The sequence below is a fragment of the Adiantum capillus-veneris genome, chromosome 16 (genome assembly GCF_014529385.1).
Source record: "Adiantum capillus-veneris isolate H3 chromosome 16, ASM1452938v2, whole genome shotgun sequence".
NCBI lineage: Eukaryota > Viridiplantae > Streptophyta > Polypodiopsida > Polypodiales > Pteridaceae > Adiantum > Adiantum capillus-veneris.
Genome location: NC_140946.1, coordinates 26842508 through 26866128, shown reverse-complemented (window position 1 = coordinate 26866128; position 23621 = coordinate 26842508). Strand labels below are relative to the sequence as shown.

The following is a 23621-nucleotide window of genomic DNA, read 5'->3' as shown; positions in this document are numbered from 1 at the left end:
TGGAGTCCAAAATTTTGCCCATGGTCTTGCTTCATTGGTGTCCCAAGGGGAGCCATCCTACACCCTTTCCTCAACTCTAAGCTCATAAGTGTGGTAGGGGTTCAGGGTGATGCACGCTAACGTTAATGGCACGACATGCTCAATGGTACATGCAATAGTGTTCATGAGCCAACCTCCCATAAAAAAGGAGTCATTAAAAATCATGATGGTTACTATGAGAGCTTCCCATGGGAGCTTAGGATAGAAGCAAAAATTTGGACGAACAATCTACATTTTAAAGCATTTCAATCCAAAAACTCTAGAATCTTTGTATAGTTGCCACTGTTGAAGTTGACATCAAACTGTTGAAAACTCTGCAAGGCTTGGTGTCGATTCTTAACGATGTATCAAACTTAAAGTGGAGGCTCCATCCTTGAAGTACAAGACTTGGAAGGATGGATGATAGAAGAGGAGAAATTTCGAAAGTCATAGGGACAATTGTGTGTGTGTGTGTGTGTGTGTGTGTGTGTGTGTGTGTGTGTGTGTGTGTGAGAGAGAGAGAGAGAGAGAGAGAGAGAGAGAGAGAGAGAGAGAAGAAGAAGAAGAAGAAGAAGAAGAGCTTCCAACATCGTAGGGGCAATCCCAAGAGACCTTAAATATCTCTCCAATGGGTCTTGAACTTAAGTCCTGCTACTCAAGAGAAAACCGAGATAACCAATCGAAGATAAGTTTCTTTCATAGTCAGTAAGGCATCTCCCTTACTGACTCACATGCAAACAACTTTGATGCACACAAGCGACAGATTAATGCGCTGAAAAATAAACACACACCATAAAATTCGTTCAGCTCTTCCCATTCCAGCACGGCAATCAGCTTTGGAAGGTTAAGGAAAGCCCTTTTAAATATAGGAGAAAAACCTGGTTTATGTAACAGGTTTAGGTCAAAGGCATGCTATATAATCTAACCAGTCAAGAACTGACAAAGAGAATGACCTGCCCACAAACAGTTTATAGTGCCTTTTTGTATCATGCCACTGCCACCTCAATTGGCAACCATATGACGTGCAGTGATTTATTCGTCACGAGTACACGGTGACGTATCACAGAGCTCAGCTCTTAGTCCCCCTGATCTGTGATGTCGAAGCTAATGTGAAGTTGTTCATGTATTGCATGTGTAGCTTACAGAACGCACAGAAATGTTGTAGCAGCTCATTTCCTTGACTTAGAAGTTTGGTGCATCCATACCCCATTTGTGCAGCTGAAACGCAGGCACGATCCACGTTCCGCAGCTGCATGGTGCACCAGCCCAGTTACAACTCCCCGACCTAGCATGACATTGCAGACGTGTACAGGAGAAAGCAAACTCATTCTCATAAAACTTCCTCTGATAACATGGAGCTAGCTCTTTGTAACTTCGTTTGAAATCTAGCAAAATGTTGAAGACCAAAACAGGCCCTGAGGTCTGAAAAGGGGCACAAATATAGGCAGCGAAAGGGGGGATTCTGAACATCACGATAGTAAGATTTCAGGTCACATTACTATAGTGAGCTTTCAACTAGTATAAGCAGCAATGGCCTTCAATAGATTGTAACCCTGCAGCTAAGAACCATCAAAATCACAACATCAAGTTTGTAACTTGCACTACTTTCAGTTCCAACAAAAAGCATCTCGCTTGGCATTCTTCTCACTCCCATGCAAATATTTTCACTGTACACAAGCGTGCTTTTAGACGTTTCAAACAGTGTAATGCGCTGCAAAATAAAAATACACCAGAAAATTCATTCGGCTCTTCCCATTCCAGCATGGTGGTTGTCAGGCTTTGATGGTAAAGGAAAGCTTATGAGCAGGTTTAGGTCATGGGCATGCTATACCCTAAACCAGTCAAGAACTGACAAGAAAGAATGACACCCACAACAGCCTATAATTCCATTTTGTTATAATGCCACTTGCTGCCTCTATTGGCAAACACCTAGCATGCAGCCATGTACACGTCACAAGTACACAATGACGCATCTCAAAGTTGAGCTCTAAGCCCCCGCTGGTTTGAAGCCTTGGAGTCCACCGATAATGTCGAATTGTCCGCATATAGCATCTGTAGCTTCCTTACCTACCCAGGCCACATTTTGTAGCAGCTCCTTTCCTTAACAGTTTGATGCATCCATACGGCTTTTGTGCAACTGAAATGCAGGCACAACCCAAGTTCCACAGCTGCATTGTGCACCAGACCAGTTAAAACTCCCCAACCTAGCACTGCAACTTGCACATGATAGCTTTCCCGACACATCACCTTCTTGCACTGCAAAACAGAGGGGCGCGAGCAAGTCATATCAATATAAAACTTTAGAGGGGCAGCTTGCAGAGTAGACATAAGTACTTTTGCTGACAGTACGACCTTTGCAACCGTCTGTATGCGCAAAGAGAAACAAGGGAAAAATACCAAAATGCCCCTAGAACTTGGAAATTCTCAAGATACCCCCTCAAAATTTCCATTACACCCCTCATCAAGGTCCAAGGTCACCGAGCAGGCGCAGGCCATCTGCCCCGTCTATCTAGTAGCCATTCCAAACAGTAATTTCTGCCAATGCCCGTCAGATGTCTGAAACGTCATCACTCGTAATCTGCATGGCAATGATTGTATTCAGCATGCAGAATATCGGACTGTAGTTGCACTGCAGGGCTGCATAATAACGCACTGTATCTGGCACTGCAGGGCTGTACTTGCCTTGGGTCAGAGACCAATGCTTGGCCTGACTCCCCTCCCCTGGACCTTGACGGATGGGAATGGTCATTTAATGACCATAATATTGACTCCCACCATGGCTCCCGGCCTCCGCCGGTTGCCATGGGATCTTCAATATTATGGGGAATTTTAATGACCATTCTGTACCCCCATATTTTACAAATTTCGCCAAAAATTCCCACAATGCCCTTGAAGTTCTCAAGCTACCGTCATCAACCTCACACATTAGGAAGATTGGTTCTCTCTCTGTGTCAATAGAAGATGAGATAACTATGATCTTTAATTGTAGCTACAATGCCACTATTTGAGAGTTTATTCCTGAAAATTTCTTGTCTAAAACACGTAGATATAGATTTCTATTATCAAAAGAGTGTACTATGTGAAAATTGGATCAGTCCATACAAGGAATTTCTACAAGCAAACATTAGTCCACATACCTGCTGTCATCCATTGCATAGGTTCCACAAAAACTGATGTACAGTTGACTGCCCGTGTTTCATCTCCAAGGGCGCTCCTTTCTTTCTTTCTAACAGGTATATGTCCTCCTTCTCGCTCATGGGTTAAAACATTGTCCTGGCATGCCACGATGCGTCGACATTTCTTGCAACGGTACAAAAGGGAAGTGCCCATCTCAGCTTGTTGGGACTGCTCATGAGGGCCCGTAGGCGGTGCGCATAAGGCAGTCTCTGCTGCGCTTTTGAAATTGCGGAGATCATGCATCATCTCACCTATATTGAAAGCACCCACAAAACGCCCTTGAGAGAGTCTTGAGATCCGGCCTGCCCAGGGATGGAGGGGTGAAGGAAAATTAGTCTTGCTTCGGGTAGGCCTTTGTCCTACATAATCTGATAGATTTTGGAGCGCAGTTGGTAATGTCGATCATTTAGTCTCTAAACAGTGGAACCATCTCATCGTATTCTCAATTAAGTGTAGTCAATTTTCTTTTATTTTAATGTATAGATTGAATTGTCAAACTATGAAAAAAGAAACGCATGTCTATTTGATATATAGATACGACCATCGAAATTGAGCCTGCACTAGTGAGGTTAAACTCTGACAAACTCAAAAATATAGAAAGCACAAACATACTATAAAAATTGAACTACAATACCGACGTGATAATCGTGTACGATTATCATCCAATTGTGCAAGCTAGAGGACAATGTTTGAATCAAGCTACGAAAAAACAATGTGAATAGTTAAACATAGTGTCTTGCAATAAAACATCACAGAATGGAACTGCAAAATATGCAGTGCACGTCATGTAGAGGTGCCATACAAAAGTATGGTGGAGAGATGGCATTGTGGTCTCTCCAAAAATTATAATAAACGGAAGCTGTGCCCTGCCCCGTAGCGTTTATGTGTTGCGCCAAGCAAACGTGTAGTCATGGGGTGCTAGATACAGATAACGAACCTTGTAGTGATGTCGAGTTGGAGTCGCACTTGTGCAATTGAAACGTCCAATGTTGTGAATATATGTCCGAACTGCTACCAACAAAAGGTATTTATGGAAAAGAACACGTCATATTGACAAAAGTGCGCTTTAATTACGTCATGCTTGTCATGCTGGAAACATGGCTCAAATGTAAAGCGATGTGATTGATCACCAGAGGGAGTATCTTGTGCAAACCTGTGATAGGGTTGAGGACGACGATGACATACTACCCATTTGACGAGATCAAGCAGCACATGAGCCCTCCATTGCTTGCCACAAGAGGATACAGAAGATGGTCTTGGTAGTGGTGATGGAGACTCTAGCAGGTAGGCAAAGACCTAGTGCTATAGCCGTCAAGTTGTAAAAAGGGTGGCATCACAGGACCTCCGTCACAAAGGAGCCAATATCCATTCCATAAGCCGCTAGTTGCCAAAGATCCGGGATGTCTGTATCATAAGTCACCAAAACCAACCAAGGGCTCTTCTAGAGGTCAGCGACATCAACAGCCATGGAGTCACTTAGCACAGCCTCCCACTCCTGCGCACGCTGCCGCAGAGACAAGGTGGCCTTCATCGATACCCTGTCCATCCCGTCGATTGCTCTTTCTGATCCTCTTCCTTGCTTTGTTGGCAAGGACGACTCTTTATAGAGAGGATTGAAGCCACATCAAGCAACAATTTTCCCATAGAAGAAGAAAACTAGTCAAGAAGATGTGACCACAAGAGCTGATGTATAAGTTTCCTTTATTCCAACGTTCGCTAGAGAGGATTCTTGCTTGCACAAAATGCCTTGAGACTTAAAGGTCGAAAAAGGCTCCCTCGCACGCACTCTTCCTTTCCGGTGATAGCACTCCCATATTCTCCTCCTTGGTGCTACTTTTGCTCCTGTTTCATATAGCCTCCAACTCCTCTACTCATGGTAATCTCTACAGATTGCACCCTTGGCCTTCTAAAGCTCACGACCAGTCCTTGCTCATGGCCCCCTTGGCCAATAGTAGCCCTTCCTATGGCGGTGATGCTTGGTGTAACACCCCATGAAGATGGTGATCCTTCCTTTTTTCTTATGTGGCGCTACCCCCCACTGTAATAGTGTTCCTCCTTTCTCTGTGTTTTTGCTCTCTACAGCTTGTGGATCTTTTTGTAGTAGTGTTCTCCCCACTTTCAGTGCTCACTCCATCCTTTATATCCACTATGGTGCCTCTCTTCTTGTGCTATGAGAAACCTCTTAGCAGGGCTAGCTTCTTCAGCTTCCCTTGGCACAACTTTTTTCCAGTGCGCAAAGCTACAACAATTAGCTGGTGCAAATGTGCAATTACATGTAATCATCGATGCTGCTTTCATTCGCTTGATGCGGCATTTATTATAAATAGATTTTTGCTGATAGCTTTTGACGGAAGTTTTTCCAAGTTAAAAATAATTTTCCGGGTGGTTGATTGTGCACTCAAGGAGTCCTAGATGGACGTTTGGATCCGTAGAGAGTCCCACACCAAGAACTTCTTGCTCTTTTTGGCATGGGATCTGAATCATTGTAGGTCTCTTAAGGAAACTAGTTTGCCTTGATTGATTCACTGTGCAGATGGGGAGAAGTAAAATGTAATGGAATTTGCCTATTCAATTTGAGAGTAGCGGAATTTAATGAGAGTACTTTCAAGAAATGATTTTGTGAGAATAGCGGGTAGACATAATTGAAGATAGCAACATAATTATAGTAATTAGTTAACTTGGCATAGACAATACTTTTGCAAGAGAGAGAATTTAGAGAACATGACAACAGTTGAGGACCGGATTTATGTGGAGCCGGTCCCCCCTCCAATAGGCATTTGTATTATGATTTCTCCCATAAAGAGAGACTTGTTACAATACATTCTTTGTGTTCCTTGTGACCTAGGTGAAGCAATGAAGATGGAAAGCTTCATGCATCACCATCATAGCATAACCTAAACTTGAAGAAAGCTTTAACTATACCAAGCCTCAGTCCCAAGACCTCAAACACCTTCGAAGGTGGAGAGAGCTAGCAGGGAATGAGGGTAGGGAAGAGGAAGAAGAAACATTTCGTAGGAGAAAGAATTAGTTCCTCACTTATCATACTCTTGTTGCTAGCATACATAATAGCATAGTAATGAAGAAGAAATAGATGGCAAGCTCAAGCATTGAAGCATGGCTCTTGGATGGATTTGCACTCCATAGCCAAGAGTGTTGGTGTAGGCTCTCAACCTCTACTTGCTTGGAGAAGGAGAGGGAGCTCTTGCACTTTGCATAGTACACAATGAGAGTGTTTGTGAGTGTGTGTGGGTGATTATACCCCCTAAGCACCCCCCTAGCTTGCTTGGGTCGACCCCCCCTTGTAGCTCATGCTTGAAGCTCATTGGACCCCTCCAGGCCTAGCCAATCACAAGCAGGAGCCATTACAAGCAACATGGGTAGCCTTGGGACAAGTGTCCCTCTTTCCCCTTTGAGAGAGAGGACTTGATAAATGCAAAAACAATTAGATAATTCAAGTAATTTATCATTGGACCCCTTTGAAGCCTAGCCAATAGGCTTCAAGCAACACATGAAGGTAACATGGGTAGGGACCTGACATGTGTCCTTGCTGCCTTTTCAAGCTGGGGCTTTCCTTGTGAGTGTGAGTGTGAGTGTGTGTTCTCTCTCTAATCCCTAGAAAAAGGGCTCGCCCCCCCTCTTGTAGGGATGCTTTTGACTTTAGGAGCTCAAGCACCTTAGTCATCAAGCATGACAAAGCACTTGGACTAGGGGGTATTCCCACAATCATCTCAGGCAAGCATGTCAAGGCACCTCAAGCACCTTAATCAAGCGGCAAGTCAAGCACCTCAAGCATGGAGTAAGTCAAGCACCTCAAGCACCTTAATCAAGCACCTCAAGCAGGACAAACACCTCAAGCACGACAAGCACCTCAAGCAGGTCAAGCACCTCGAGCTTGGGCCGGGTTCCCATCTCAAGCTCAGCCCTAGCTTACCTAAGGTCAAAGGACTTTTACACACATTATTGGAGGTCTTCAATGAAGCCAACCCTAAGGTCTTATGCTCCATTGGTTAGCCTTGCTCTTGATAGACCATCTCCCATTTGGGCCCCTTTACTATTGGCCGCGTGTTGAGATAGATCTATAAGCACATATCTATATCTTAACACTTGTTCCCGTTTATTCTCCCACATTAAGTGATCAATTTAATATGAGAAAATCATTTGGGTTGGTTAGATATTAGATTTTATGACATTACCTCTCTCTTGAAATCATAGTCGTCCTCGACTATGAGGTAGAAGAGATAAAGGCTTAGTCATTAGTCAATCGTACTTAGCGGGTAGAGGATCCCTTTTTTACCCTACGACATCTTTCCAAGATGGATAACTAATCCATTTGGTGCTTGGGAGACATAGCTGCCGCAAGCATGTCTGCTCTTTAGTCCATTTCATTCTCCCAAAGTAGAGTGACAAATTCTACTTGGTGTTTGAGAGACGTCGTCATCACAAACATGATTCTAAGCATGCATACTAGTTAAATTTGTGCACAATTAAAAAGAGAATTAGTCTTATAAGACAAAAACATGAGTCATTTAAAAGAGAGTTGTACATTTGCTTACTCTAATGTAGCATTGTAAGCATTGACAAGGTTCATACTATCCTTAAGTTGTTCTCCTTGCATCCATTTAGCATCTTCAAAAGGATAATTTTTGTATTTAATAAGATATCGTTGGATTATCTTACCATGTCGTAGTACCTTGTCTTCATGCCGAAGGACAGCTTCGGGTTGTAGCACCTCTTCTTGGTGTTCAACTTCGGGAGGGTCTTCAATAATTGGTTCAGTTGGTGGCTCTCCTTTGTAGGGCTTAAGTAGGCTTACATGAAAGGCATTGTGTATAAGCCAATGGTTGGGCAACTTGAGTTGATAAGCCGTCTCATTGATAGGCTTCAAGATTTAGAAAGGACCATAGTATCTTTTTGCTAGTTTAGCATAATACTTTTGATGGCCCGTAGGATTTTTGCCCGTCGTTTGCCTTAATCGAGCCTTAGGAAACTTGAGTAAGACCCAATCATTTTCTTTGAACATTAAGGCTCTTCTGTGCTTATCAACAGCAGCTTTTTGCCTTTGTTGAGAGATGGCTATAGCCTCCCTAATCTTTTGAAAAGATTCTTGTAGGTCACGGCTATATTCATCAGCGGCGAAGATCTTCCCATGTACTTTGAGTAGCAAGGGACTTTTAGGCCTTCCCTCTATGATCTCGAAAGGTGCTTTCCCGGTAGAAGTATGGACAGTATTATTGTAGGCATACTCTACTAGAGGTAAATACTTTTCCCATTGTGAGCGTTGATCTACTTCGGTAACATAAGTCTTGAGTAGATCGAGTATCGTAAGATTGGCTATCTCACTTTGGCCATCCGTTTCTGGGTGATAGGCCGAAGAGAAATTCAATCTTGTTCCTAGATTTTCAAAGAGACCTTTCCAAAAATTACTGGTCATTCTAGGATCTCTATCTGACACGATGGATGTGGGTAATCCATGGTGCTTGAAAATCTGAGATATGAAGAGAGTTGCCATTTGATGTGCCTTAATAGTCTTTTTGACAGGAATAAAATGTGCTTGCTAAACCTGTCGACTATTGTCCATATTCCTGTATTCCCATGGATAGACTTGGGTAATCCAAAGATGAAATCCATGGATATACTCTCCCATGGTGAATTTGGAATAGGCAATGGCTGGAGTAATCTAGGTTGCTTCCCTCTATCATACTTGGTCTTTTGGCATACTACACATTTTGAAACATACTCTTGTATGTCCACTTTCATGGTAGGCCAATAAAAATATGTCTCTACTCCTCGGAGAGTAGGTTGAATACCTCTATGCCCTGCATATGGAGGAGCATGGGATTCATACATAACCTTCTCACGAAGGGAATGGGTAACACATAGCCTATTGCCGGGGAGAAGATAACCATCCTGCAAGGTGAATGGTTCCTCTTTCTTCCCCAAAGCAAGGGCTGACATTATGTCTCTAAAGTCAGGGTCAGTAGCATACTCATCTATCATAGAGGATAGATCATTGTGAGTAGCTGTAGACACCGCATTAACTTTTGGTCGTCGTGAAAGTGCATCGTCAACTTGATTGTGCTTACCAGCTATGTGAGCAATATGGAAATTAAATTGCGAAAGAAAATTTACCCACCTCATTTGTTTGTTGGAAAGTTTGGTTTGCGTCATGAAATACTTGAGACTTTGGTGGTCGGTTCGTAGGATAAATGGAGTCCCCAATAGGTAGTGCTTCCATGTATCTAGGGCATGTAGAACAGCTAAAAGCTCTTTCTCATAAATGCCCAAGACTCGTTCATCACTATTGAGTCTTCGGCTCTCATATGCTATGGCATGCCCTTCTTGAAGCAAAACCGCTCCAAGGCAATCACCACAAGCATCACATTGGACCTCAAATGGCTTTGAGAGATCCGGAAGCACGAGGACTGGTTGGGAAGTAAGCTTCTCTTTGAGTTTTTCAAAAGCATTTTGCTCCTTAGCAGTCCATACAAACTTAACGTTCTTCTTTGTTAAGTCGTGTAGTGGTCCTGCTACTTGAGAGAATTTTGCTATGAAGCGTCTATAGTATGCACACATACCAATAAAGCTTCTTAGCTCATGTAGATTCCTTGGGTTAGGCCATGATTTTATTACCTCTAACTTTGATGGATCCATACGAATACCATCGTGAGAGATAATATGACCTAGATATTGAACGTCTTGAAGGAAGAATTTACTTTTCTTTTGGTTGAGAAAAAGTTTGTTTTCCCTCAAGGCTTGAAAAATCACTTGGAGATGTTGCTTATGTTCCTCCAAAGATTTGGAGTAGATGATGATATCATCAAAGAACACTCCAGTGAATTTACAATATGGTCTAAAAATTTTCTCCATGAGACGATTGAAAGTAGCTGGTGCATTAGTCAAGCCAAAAGGCATGACTAGATATTCATAAAGACCAAATGTTGTGCGAAACGCGGTCTTTAGGATATCTTCATCCACTATCCTTATTTGATGATAGCCACTCTTAAGGTCAATCCTACTGAAGTAGGTAGAGCCTTGTAGCTTATCAAACAGATCTTCTACCCGAGGCACGGGAAATCTGTTTTTGATAGTGATATGGTTTAGTGCTCGATAGTCCACACACATACGGTATGTACCATCTTTCTTTTGCACTAAAAGGACTAGAGAACAAAAGGGAGAGGAACTAGGCCTCACCATCCCTTTGTCTACCAATTCCTGTACTTGCCTCATAATCTCCTCTTGTTGAGCTTGTGAGACTCGATAAGGAGGTTTGTTAGGCGGTGAGCTTCCTGGAAGGAGCTCAATACGATGGTCATCATCCCCTCGTTTTGGAGGTAGGTCCATAGGGATATCATCGATGAACACATCTTGGAATACTTTTAGAAAAGTAGACAAGTCTAACTCTTCTTGATTCCTATCATTTTCATTTGATGAAACATTATTAGCTTTTGGAGACTCTTTGACATAAATCATGTACGTAGAAATTGAGCTCTTCATTGATTTATCAAAAGAAAGAGGATTTACAAGTGGAATAGTGCGACCACGCTCACTAGCATCTATATACATGTTCTTTCCCCTGTAGGTGAAGTAAATTCTCCTTTCAAGGAACTTCATGTGGGCAACCATGCGATCAAACCATGGTACCCCTAGGATAACATCCTGATGTTGGAGAGGAGAGATGAAGAAGTCTTCTTTGTCGACATAGCTTTGGACATGAAGCCTCAACTTCCCAATCAAGGGAGTAACGGAGGCTTGTTGTCCCTTGAAAGCTGCATCAGCTGTTACTATATCTCCCATCTCAAAAGCTTGAATGCCCAACTTGGTGGCCAACTCTATTGATATGAAGTTGAGAGTAGAGCCTGGGTCAAACAAGATGAAGGCATCATGCTCTCTTACCTTTCCTCACGCATAGGAAAGTGATGATCCTTTGCAATGAGCATCCTCTTTTGGAGCTTCGATGGTGGAAGCCCTAGGAGTCTCATTGCGAGTATTCTTCTTGGGGCAAGAACGATAGCCATGTCCTTGCTCCCCACACTTGAAACATTTATGGTCCTTGCGAAAAGCTTCAAGCTCTTCAGGAGAGAGTTTGTTTTTACCTTTGTAAACTCCCTTCTCCTTGGACCGATTGTTGTTGTTGTTATTGTTGTTGTTGGAAGTGCCTTGGGAATTATTTTGTGCATTGGATTTCCCCTTTGCATCATTTTTATCTTTGTTTTCCATGGGCTTGACATTACGTCTAGCCCCTTGATGGAAATTGATGCGTGAAGCAACCATGGTGTGATGGATTACTTCGGTAATAGTACTAGGCCGTTGAGAGTTGATGTATTCGGCCATCTCTTCAGGTAATCCCGCACAGAATTGTTGTCTTTGCTCGGCAAAGTCTATCTTTTGAAAGACAGTAGCTTTGAGATGTAAATCCCAAAACTTGTCTATATACTTGTTGATAGACTCATGAGAGAGAAGCTTCAAGCCGCGCCATTCGGTAAGAACTTTATCTTTAGTATCGCTTGGAAGAAATTGCTTCATGATGTAAACTCGTAGAGTTTTCCATGTCTTTGGGGCTTCTCCATTGCCACGAAGGCTAGCCCACCATTGACAAGCTGATTTTTGGAAGTGCATAGCTACATGGCGTAGCTTGGAGGACTCTGTGAAGCCCTCGTCCCCAAAGGCCGCATCAAATTGCTGGATGAAGGCCAACACTTTGTCGGTAGCACCAAAGGTGCCATCGTAGGTGAGAAAAGAGATACTCTTTCCTCCCTCCTTGAACTTCTTTAGCTTTTGTGACCTTCGCCATGCAGGAAATGATTTGCGATGTCCTCCCCTCTTGTATTCTCTAGGAGAATAGCCATAACTTTCATCGGAAGAGGAGGAAGGTGAAGAAGAAGGAGAAGAGGGTGACCTCTTCCTAGCCCTTTTCTTCCTTTGTTTCCTCTCTTGCCTTTCAGAGTGATGAGGAGAAGAACTATAGGTTGCTCTTTTCCTCTTGGGAGGAGTAGGCGATCGTCTAGACCGCCGTCTTCGTGGAGCCACATCTTCAGAAGAACTTAGACTGTCATTGCTTTCTTTCTCTTTGGATTCCTCCTCTCGAATGGGAGAGAGTCTTCTTTTGGGGGTCTCTTCAAGAGGCCTCCTAAGCTCTCTCTCCTCTGGGAGAGGAAGGGAAATTCCATAAGCACAAAGTTGTTGAGTAACTTCGGCTTGCAAAACAGGGTTGCCCATAGCTTGTTGCAACCTAGTGACGAGATAATTCACAAACATGGGAGCATCATCATTAGTAACTTCATGTGCAAAATCAAAGCTATCAATGTTCATTCTACTCTCTTGATTATTGTCAGCCATGTTAACAAAATTTATGTTTATACTAAGTGTATGCTTTGGCAATACAAAACCTTAGTTGCCACTCCTCTTAGCCTTTGAAAATCGGCTCTTAAGTATCTACACCCATGGCTCAAAGTGGTTAATTATAGAGAGTAGAGGAGTAGGTCTATCATAGCAGAGTTGCCAAGGGTTAGCTCCTTTCGGACTTATTATGGCTCAATAATGGTAAAGCCGTAGGCAAGTCTAGAAAGACTCCATTATTAAGTCCAAATCTCCCGAGGTGTGCACCATTCCCCACATAGTGGGCTCAACAAAACCGATAATAGATCCCAATTCCACTTACCCTATTATAATTAACAACATCAACCATTTATAGGCTACTTAAGGACCTCTCTTCTTAAGCAAGAAAAGAGAAACCAAATGCTCTGATACCAATGTAATGAAATTTGCCTATTCAATTTGAGAGTAGCGGAATTTAATGAGAGTACTTTCAAGAAATGATTTTGTGAGCATAGCGGGTAGACATAATTGAAGATAGCAACATAATTATAGTAATTAGTTAACTTGGCATAGACAATACTTTTGCAAGAGAGAGAATTTAGAGAACATGACAACAGTTGAGGACCGGATTTATGTGGAGCCGGTCCCCCCTCCAATAGGCATTTATATTATGATTTCTCCCATAAAGAGAGACTTGTTACAATACATTCTTTGTGTTCCTTGTGACCTAGGTGAAGCAATGAAGATGGAAAGCTTCATGCATCACCATCATAGCATAACCTAAACTTGAAGAAAGCTTTAACTATACCAAGCCTCAGTCCCAAGACCTCAAACACCTTCGAAGGTGGAGAGAGCTAGCAGGGAATGAGGGTAGGGAAGAGGAAGAAGAAACATTTCGTAGGAGAAAGAATTAGTTCCTCACTTATCATACTCTTGTTGCTAGCATACATAATAGCATAGTAATGAAGAAGAAATAGATGGCAAGCTCAAGCATTGAAGCATGGCTCTTGGATGGATTTGCACTCCATAGCCAAGAGTGTTGGTGTAGGCTCTCAACCTCTACTTGCTTGGAGAAGGAGAGGGAGCTCTTGCACTTTGCATAGTACACAATGAGAGTGTTTGTGAGTGTGTGTGGGTGAGTATACCCCCTAAGCACCCCCCTAGCTTGCTTGGGTCGACCCCCCCTTGTAGCTCATGCTTGAAGCTCATTGGACCCCTCCAGGCCTAGCCAATCACAAGCAGGAGCCATTACAAGCAACATGGGTAGCCTTGGGACAAGTGTCCCCCTTTCCCCTTTGAGAGAGAGGACTTGATAAATGCAAAAACAATTAGATAATTCAAGTAATTTATCATTGGACCCCTTTGAAGCCTAGCCAATAGGCTTCAAGCAACACATGAAGGTAACATGGGTAGGGACCTGACATGTGTCCTTGCTGCCTTTTCAAGCTGGGGCTTTCCTTGTGAGTGTGAGTGTGTGTTCTCTCTCTAATCCCTAGGAAAAGGGCTCGCCCCCCCTCTTGTAGGGATGCTTTTGACTTTAGGAGCTCAAGCACCTTAGTCATCAAGCATGACAAAGCACTTGGACTAGGGGGTATTCCCACAATCATCTCAGGCAAGCATGTCAAGGCACCTCAAGCACCTTAATCAAGCGGCAAGTCAAGCACCTCAAGCATGGAGTAAGTCAAGCACCTCAAGCACCTTAATCAAGCACCTCAAGCAGGACAAACACCTCAAGCACGACAAGCACCTCAAGCAGGTCAAGCACCTCGAGCTTGGGCCGGGTTCCCACCTCAAGCTCAGCCCTAGCTTACCTAAGGTCAAAGAACTTTTACACACATTATTGGAGGTCTTCAATGAAGCCAACCCTAAGGCTTTATGCTCCATTCGTTAGCCTTGCTCTTGATAGACCATCTCCCATTTGGGCCCCTCTACTATTGGCCCCGTGTTGAGATAGATCTATAAGCACATATCTATATCTTAACACTTGTTCTCGTTTATTCTCCCACATTAAGTGATCAATTTAATATGAGAAAATCATTTGGGTTGGTTAGATATTAGATTTTATGACATAAAATAGCGATATTGGTGTGGATTTTATCGCTTGTCATAGCTCGTGATGATGGCTCCATAGCATCTCTCCTCGAAGCTTCGCCAAAAGCTCTATGACCTCGCATCACAAATGAGATTTTTCATGAAAAGATGTATGAATGTAAACAGTTTCACATTATAATAAAAACAGAACGAGATGCATTTCATCGCGAATGCACGAAATGCATCTCTCTCCATTTAAGCTACTTTTGGAACGCAAAGCACGCAAAGTAAGACGAAGGGGAGGTATGCCAAAGTGGCATGCGTTGATTTGAGAATCCGTACAAAAGAACTAGTAAAGCTATTTTTGGAGCGCAAAGCCAGGCAAGGTAAGAGGCTCGCAATTCTGCTGTCCCCTTTGACGATGCGATTGTCTGCAACAATAGACAGGCACAACAAAGTGAGAACAGTCAACGGGCTTCGTGACAGATGTACGTATATAGGACAAGCTTTGATTTTTTGATGTGCGTATATAGGATAAGCTTGGATGTGACCATCCTAGCAAAGCATTGGACTGATTGATCAAGAATGCAAGGCAAGCTCCGATAAAGGGACTGGGGAGCAGGGTCAAATGCACAAGCATGGAGGGAAGGTGAGAGGGCGATACACCCATCAAATAGCTGTCAAAACTACCGCTAGAAAGCAGATGAATATTTGGCAGATCAGTGAATAGTGGTGCTCGTGTCTAAGCAGCAACAGAATATATGGAGGCAATCTCTCCTGATGTGTTGCTTATGTGATAGTCTTCTCCTTTGCTGATTTCCTTCTTGCTCTTTCTCTAGCCTAGGCCTGTGACGTTGCACGGACTCTGCTCCCAGTACCTCCAGCCAGGCTCTGTTCCTCATCTTTTACCTTCACAAAGGACTGCACAGGTTTATTAATTTGCCAATCTCGTCCTTCACAATCACTCCCTCTATGTCCTTCACAATCACTCCCTCTATCGGGACTTCATCAATGGCCTTGCATTCTTGATCATGCCGTTCTATATTCCAACAGACACAGCTACCGCATCATTCATGATTCCAGGGACGGGGGATCCTCGCCAAAACTTTCATGTTCACACCGCCTACAACAACAACAATAATATGCAGCACCCAACTCATACAACTGGGGTACCCTTCAGTCCATTTGTAGTAGTCCTTCCAGTTTCTCAATGCAAGGTCATGTGTAGCCCATGTCCCCTCTCATGAGGATGATGGGGCAAACACATGCATATGGAATGTTCCTACAACATGAGCCCTTTTACTTGGATACATCAAATTTTGCTTTGATGGTTGGATATGCCCAATAGTGGCAGGGCCAGGAAGCTCTGGGTTGTTTTCAACAGACACAATGAGAGGGCAACTCTCATTGCTGCCCTCTCATTGCGTCTCTCAATGAGAGGGCAACTCTCAAAATGTATTCACCTGCACTTGTATCTTGAAGACATGTGGTGTCATGCAAGATGCTGATATCGGCAAAAGGATCCACGATGATATTGTTAGTTAGGGACTGTTGGAAAAAAACGGCATACTTGGCACTGCCTTGGCAGATTGTATAACATCAATTTCGCAAGGTTAGCTATGCCAGGTGGCCACAAATGATTGGATTCTTCAAATATAGGCGAGAGAGGATCGATGGACTCAGAGAGAGCGATGGTGTAAAAAAAATTGATTGAAAAGAAGCGGCTGCATATATGCATGCAACCAAAGAGAGAGAGAGAGGAGCACTGCAGCAATCGACAGCTCCGAGAGAGGAGAGAGAGAGAGCCCGCCATCGCCATTGGAAACGGCGTCTCTTGGAAAGCACTAATTGCGGGATACCCACAACGGGAGCAGGGACAAAAGCTCTAGGCTATTTTCAGCAGATGCAAAGTGATGGCCTTCGTCCAGATGAAATCACCTCTGCGTGCATCTTGAAGACATGTAGGGCTAGGTAGCTCCGGGCTGTTTTTAGCAGATGCAAAGAGAGCAAATGCAATCACCCACACGTGCAGCTTGAAGGCATCTGGCATCATGCAAGATGTTATCGACAAAAGAGAAGCTTCTTGTCCGGAACGTCTTCTCTTGGAGTGCATTGATTGCGGGATATGCACAACAGGAGCAGGGCCATAAATCTTACCAAGGCAGTAGGATACATTTGTGATAGTGGGTTACTTGAAAAATAACATAGACTTAGCCAACACGTTAGTTAGTATGTATATCAAGCATCGTCTACTTGTCCAAGTGCAACAAGTCCTTGTCGAGCTGTTGTGCTTGGCGCTGCTCGATATGTATACCAAATGTGGCGCACTTCAAAAGCACATTGAAGAGCTTACTGTTCGAAACGACATCTCTTGGAATGCACTAATTGCGGGATACCCACATCAAGAGCAGGGACAAAAAGCTCTAGGCCGTTTTCAGCAGATGCAAAGTGACGGCCTTTGTCCAAATGAATTCACTTACGCATGCATTTTGAAGGCATGTTGTCATTCAGGGGCTATTGACAGAAAACTTCGTGCTTGGCATTGCCTTGCCTGCCGAATGTGGTGCACTTGAAAAGGCACAGAAAGTGCTTGAGGAGCTTCTTGTTCGGGACGTCGTCTCTTGGAGTGCATTGATTGCGGGATATGCACAATGGGAGCACGGCCAAAAATCTTACCAAGGCAACAAGATACATGTGCGATAGTGAGTTACTTGAAAATAACACATACTTAGCCAACATGTTAGTCAGTATGTATGTCAAGCGCCATCTATTTGTCTGAGCGCAACAAGTCTTTGACGAGCTGTGTGCTTGGCACTGATCGATATGTATGCCAAATGTGGTGCACTTCATAAGCAGCTTGAGGAGATTACAGTTTGAAACGACGTCTCTTGGAATGCACTGATTGTGGGATATCCACAACAGGAGCAGGGAAAAATAGGTCTAGGCTGTTTTCAACTCATGCAAAGTGATGGCCTTTGTCCAGATGAAATCACCTACGCGTGCATCTTGAAAGCATGCAGAACCAGGTAGCTCTGGGTTGTTTTCAACAGATGCAAAGAGAGCAAATGCAATCACCTACACATGTAGCTTGAAGACATCTGGCATCATGCAAGATGTTGGTATCGGTAAAAGTGTTCACAAAATTGTTATTCGGGGGCTGTTGACAGAAAACTTCGTTCTTGGCATTGCCTTGGTTGACATGTATGCCAAAGGTGGTGTACTTCATAAAGCACAAAAAGTGCTTGCTGTCTGGAATGTAGGCTACTCGAATGCACTGATCGCGGGATATCCCCAATAGAGGCAGGGCCAAGAAGCTCTGGGCTGTTTTCAGCAGATGCAAAGAGAGGGAGCCTATCAAAATGCAATCGCGTACTCTTGTATCTTGAAGGCATGTGGCATTAGGAAAGATGCTGATATGGGAAAAGGAATTCACGATGATATTGCTAGCCAAGGGCTGTAGAAAAGAAACGTTGTACTTGGCACTGCCTTGGTTGACATGTATGCCACATGTGCTATACTTCATAAAGCACTCTTTGTATGCACACGCGCACACATACACACACACACACCCATACACACACACACACACACACACACACACTTGATTCTCTCTATGTAGCACTCGTTTCATTTTCACAGGGTAGAGCAATATCCACTACACAAGCAAACATGGAGAGGAAGAGATGAGTCTTAAAGACTGTGCTAAGAACAAGGATTTGTACCAAGACAGCAGGATAAATGTTGATATTTACGATAGGGGTTACCTGAAAATAAGACATAGTCAGTTTGTATGTCAAGCGTGATGGACTTCTTTGAGCGCACCAAGTCCTTGACGAGCTTTGGGCTGTTTTCAGCAGATGGGAAGCGAGGGCCTTTCTCCGGCATGTGGCTCTATGCAAGATGCTATTGAAAAGAGAAATCGTACTTGGCACTGCCTTCGTCTTTATGAATGTGAAATTGGTGCACTTCAGAAAGTACAAAGACTAGAGGAGTTTACTTTTCGAAACGGCGTGCACTGATTGCGGGATACGTGGAACAGGAGTAGGGCCAGAAAGCTCTAGGCTAATTTCAGAAAATGCAAGGTGAGGGCCTCTGTCTCGATGCAATAACCTATGCATGCATCTTGAACGCATGCGACTCCATGCAAGATGATGATATGGGTTTAAAAATTCATTCTGATATTGTTAGCCAGGGGCTGTTGTAATGCCATGGTCCATATGTATGCCAAATGTGTTGCACTTCAAAAAGCACAAAAAGTGCTTGAGGAGCTTCCTATCCGAAATGTCGTCTCTTGGAGTGCATTGATTGTGGGATACGCACAACAAGAGCAGGGCCAAAAAGCTATAGGCTGGGCATAAAAATTCATGCTGATAGTGTTAGTCAGGGGCTGTTGCGAAATATTGGTGTGCTTAGCAATGCCTTTGTTGATATGTATGCCAAATGTGGTGCTCTTGGGCTGGATGTTTTCTCTTGGAACACACTGATTGCAGGATACGACCAATAGGGGCAAAGACAGGAAGCTTGGGACTGATTTCAAGATGCAAAGCAAGAGATGCTATCAGCTATGCATGCATCTTGAAGGTATGTAGCTCTATGCAAGATGCTCTTGAAAAGAGACGTCGTGCTTGGGCTTAGCCAGCTCGTGAGGACACTTGGGAATGACCCCGAGGCAGCTATGGCCAACAGGAGCAGGGCTAGAAAGCTAGTGCTTGAGAAGCTTCCTGTCCGATACGTCCTCTCTTGGAGTGCATTGATTGTGGGATAGGCACAACAGGAGCAGTTCAGAAAGCTTTAGGTTGTTTTCAGCGGATGCAAAGCAAGGACCTCTCCTGATTCAATCTCACTCACAACAGGAGCAGATCCAAAATGCTCTCGGCTGTTTTCAACGGATGTAAATCAAGGACCTCTCCTAATGCAATCACACAAGTGTGCATCTTGAAGGCATGTGGTTCTATGCAAGATGCTCTTGAAAAGAAATGGTGTGCTTGGTACTGCGTTGGTCGATATGTGTGCCAAATGTGGTGCACTTCAGGAAGCACAAAAAGTGCTTGAGGAGCTTACTGTTTGGAATGGCGTGCACTGATTGCGGGATATGCACAACAGGAGCAGGGTAAAAAGCTAGTGCTTGAGGAGCTTCCGATTTGGAACGTCGTCTCTTGGAGTTCATTGATTGCGGGATACGCACAACAAGAGCGCGATCAAAAAGCTCTAGGCTATTTTCAGCAGGTGCAAAGTGAGGGCCTCTCGTAATGCAATCACATACACGTGCATCTTTAAGGCATGTGGCTCTACGCAAGATGCTGATATGGGCATAAAAATTCACACTGATATTGTTAGTCAGGGGTTGTTTAAAAAGATTTCATGCTTGGCAATGCCTTGGTTGACATGGTTGGTAAATGTGGTACACTTCAAAGGTTGCCAGAAATTCTCGAAAATCTTCCTATCCGGAGTGTGGACTCTTGGAACGCACTGATTGCAGGATTTTCCCCACAAGGGCAGGGCTAGAAAGCTCTAGTCTGTGTCCAATAAATGCGAAACAATGGCCTCTCTCTTAATTGCAGGATTTGCTTCAAAGGGCAGCGCCAGAAAGCTATAGGCTTTTTTCAACAGATGCGAAGAGAGGGCTCTTGGAGAAAGATGTCATGCTTGGACATGCTTTGATCGATATGTATGCCAATTGGGATGCCCCAAAGACTGCGACTTTGTGTATGTGTATGTGTGTGAGCCTACGGACGGACAATAAGGCAGATTCAACATACCTTGAAACCAAGTACAACAGAAGTAGCACAGGTAATGGTAGACATGATAGCAAAAGTGAATGCGACAGTCGACATGTTTGAAGAGGATGCCGATGGCAGAATGTATACTAGTGGGAAGGTGGCGGAACAATGTAAGGAAGATCTAGATGCGGATCCATCCAAGATTGTTCTTTGATCCACACGACCAATACCAAAGGTATACTTATATTCCGTATTTTGATTTCCTTTATGTGATCCCGAAAGTACTTAGATTGCATCATGTACACGTTAAAGCAATGAATTTGTCTCATTTTCATTCAAAAGATTGTAAATGAAGGTGACAAGGACTGAATAATTTTTGTGATGCCAAACAAAGGGACACATGGACAATACACGACGGCATGGCAATGTGGAATGATACATGTCTTCATAAAACTGGTAATGAGTTCTTTTTTGTACAGCTATAGTATTTTTACAATAAGAAAGTTCCTCCGGCATCGGAGGAGAAGCATAAGTACCCCTTCAACACTGGAGGTGATAAAAGTGACGGGGGAAGGGCACGTTCCATACGATATTATTATAAATGTGGAGAATGGTGCAAACTCCACACCGTACATACGTATGGTTTTTTCTTTTTTATATGGGCACAAGCATCGCGAATGCACGAAATGTATCTCTCTCCATTTTTATTATAATGTGAAAATTTTTACGATACATATGTATGATGTGGAGTTGGCACCGTTCTCCACATTTATAATAATACCGTAGGGAACGTGCGCTTCCCCCACCACTTTTATCCCCTTCAGTGTTGAAGGAGGATTTATGCTTCTCTTCCAGTGTTGGAGGGACTTTCTTATTGTAAAAATACTACAGCTTTACAAGGAAGAACTCACTACCGATGTTTTATGAAGATATGTATTATTCCACGTTGCCTTGCCGTGGCGTATTGTCTATGTGTTCCTTTGTTGGGCATCACAAAAATTCTTCAGCCTTTGTCACCTTCATCTACAATCTTTTGAATAAAAATGATATAAATTTATTGGTTAAATGTACACATGATTTAATCTAAGTACTTTTGAGATCACACAAAAGAAACCAAAATACGGAATATAAGTGTACCTTTGGTATTGGTCGTACAGATCAACGCACAATCTTGGATGGAGCCGCTTCTAGACCTTCCTTGCATTGTTCCGCCACGTTCCCATGAGTATACGTTCTACCATCGTAATCCATTCTGCGACTTTTGCAAACATGTTGATTGATGTTGAGTCCGTCGTATCGTTCGTCGGTAGGGTCACATGCACACATACACAAATTCGTAGTCTTTGGGGCACCCCATTTGACATACATATTGATCAAAATACGGCCAAGCATGACATCTTTCTCCAAGATTCCTTGCTTTGCATCTGCTGAAAACAGCCTAGAGCTTTCTGGCGCTGCCCTTTTGGAGCAAATCTTGTAATCATGAGGGAGGCCATCGCTTCGAATCTGTTGAAAACAGACTAGAGCTATCACTTCAAATATGTCTAAAACAGACTAGAGCTTTCTGGCCTGCCCCCTGTGGGGTAAATCCTTCAATCAGTGCGTTCCAAGAGTCCACACTCTGGATAGGAAGCTTTTCAAGAAGTTCTGGTGCTCTCTAAAGTGTAAGTGTGGCTCTCTACTGCATGAGTTGTAGGTTTGCTCTTTTGCTTCCTCAAGTTGAATGTTGTTTTAGCCTAATGCCAGTGTAGTGGGGTGATCTTACAGGCATGCGTATGCATCAAGTATGATGTTACAACTCCAGCAAGGCCCTCCTCCCTTCTGCTTACTACTTGCTAGCATGTCAACATATTTAAGGTTTTTGATAGCCTTGTTGACAGTACATATGGGATGAAGTTGGAGAAAGCCATGGAGAGAGAGACAAGATGTTGCTACAACTTGAACAAGAATGCCTTGAAGTATATCAAAAGAAAGTTGACCAAGCAAGCCATTCCAGGGCTCCCCTGCATTAGTTGACTGAATGGTGAGAGATATACACTCGCTTTGCATCCGTTGAAAACAGCCTAGAGCTTTTTGTCCCTGCTCCTGTTGCGCATATCTCGTAATCAGTGCATTCGAAGAGACGACATTCCGGACAAGAAGGTCCTCAAGCACTTTTTATGCTTTCTGAAGCGTACCACATTTGACATACATATCGACCAAGGGAGTGCCAACCACGACCTCTATTTTCAAAAGCCTCAGACAAACAAAGAAATTGTAAATTTTTGTGCCCATATCAGCATCTTACGTAGAGCCACATGCCTTCAAGATGCATATGTAGGTGATTGCATCTGGACAAAGGCTCTCACTATGCATCTGCTGAAAACATCCTAGAGCTTTCTAGCCCTACTCCGTTGTGCGTATCCCGCAATCAGTACATTCCAAGAGATGTTGTTCCGAACAAAAAGCTCCTCGAGCACTAATTGTGCTTTCTCAAGTGCACCACATTTGGCATACACATCGACCAAGGGAGTGTCAGCATGGCATCTCTTTTCAATAGCATCTGAGTAAAAATATCATCATGAATTTCTGTGTCCATATCAGCATCTTGCGTAGAGCTATATGCCTTTAAGATATACACGTAGGCGATTGCATCTGGAGATAGCTCTCGCTTCACATTTGCTGAAAACAGTCCACAGGTTCTCTTATGCATATCCTGCATTCAGTGCATTCCAAGAGATGCCACTCTCCGAACAGTAAGCTCCTCAAGCACTTTTTGTGCTTTCTGAAGTGCACCACATCTGGTATACATGCGAAGACAGTGCCAAGTACCTCGTTTTTTTCCGACAACCTCTGGCTAACAATATCATCGTGAATTCTTTTGCCCATATCAGCATCTGCATAATGCCACATGCCTTGAAGATACAAGCGTAGGTGATTGCATTTAGGAGAGCTGCCCTCTCTTTGCATCTGCTGAAAATAGCCCAGTGCTAGGACCCTGTTTGGCATATTTTGCAATCACAGCATTCCACAAGACGACATCCTGCATAGTAAGCTCGTCAAAGACTTGTTGGGCATTGACAGGAGCATGATGCGAACTGCCTTCAACCCTCACGTGTAGGTAATTGCATCTGGAGCTTGAGGTCCTCTCTTCGCATATGCTGAAAACAGTCTAGAGGTTCCTGGCCCTACCCCTGTTGGGCATATCCCACAATCAATGCACTTGAAGAGACAAGATTCTGGAGAGGAAGCTAGTTCAACCATTGCTGATATACTCTCTCTCCCCGGCTGCGGTGTGCTCTGACTAACAAGATCATCGTAAACTCAATCTTGCAAATCAGTGCATTCTAGCTCCGGGTAGGAAGCTTTGCGAGAAGTTCT

The 23621-nt window shown here is 43.5% G+C and overlaps 1 protein-coding gene across 1 annotated transcript; it reads right to left on the bottom strand.

The window, feature by feature from the left end:
- Positions 1 to 1623: 1623 nt before the first annotated feature.
- On the bottom strand, positions 1624 to 4838 carry LOC147438757 (uncharacterized). The gene is made up of 5 exons (XM_086484737.1): positions 4652 to 4838; positions 4349 to 4491; positions 4133 to 4203; positions 3156 to 3497; positions 1624 to 2274 (listed from the first exon to the last, which is right to left on the bottom strand). The coding sequence occupies exons 1-5, from the start codon at positions 4739 to 4741 to the stop codon at positions 2120 to 2122; spliced, it is 801 nt and encodes a 266-aa protein (XP_086340863.1). The 5' UTR covers positions 4742 to 4838; the 3' UTR covers positions 1624 to 2119.
- Between the last annotated feature and the right edge of the window lie 18783 nt (positions 4839 to 23621).

Coding starts and splice junctions, on each gene's coding strand:
- LOC147438757 (XM_086484737.1), bottom strand. CDS start 4,741: ATGGACAGGGTATCGATGAAGGCCACCTTGTCTCTGCGGCAGCGTGCG. Junction 4,492..4,651: donor GTGACTCCATGGCTGTTGAT/GTCGCTGACCTC, acceptor CTATAGCACTAG/GTCTTTGCCTACCTGCTAGA. Junction 4,204..4,348: donor CGTCCTCAACCCTATCACAG/GTTTGCACAAGA, acceptor TGTTGGTAGCAG/TTCGGACATATATTCACAAC.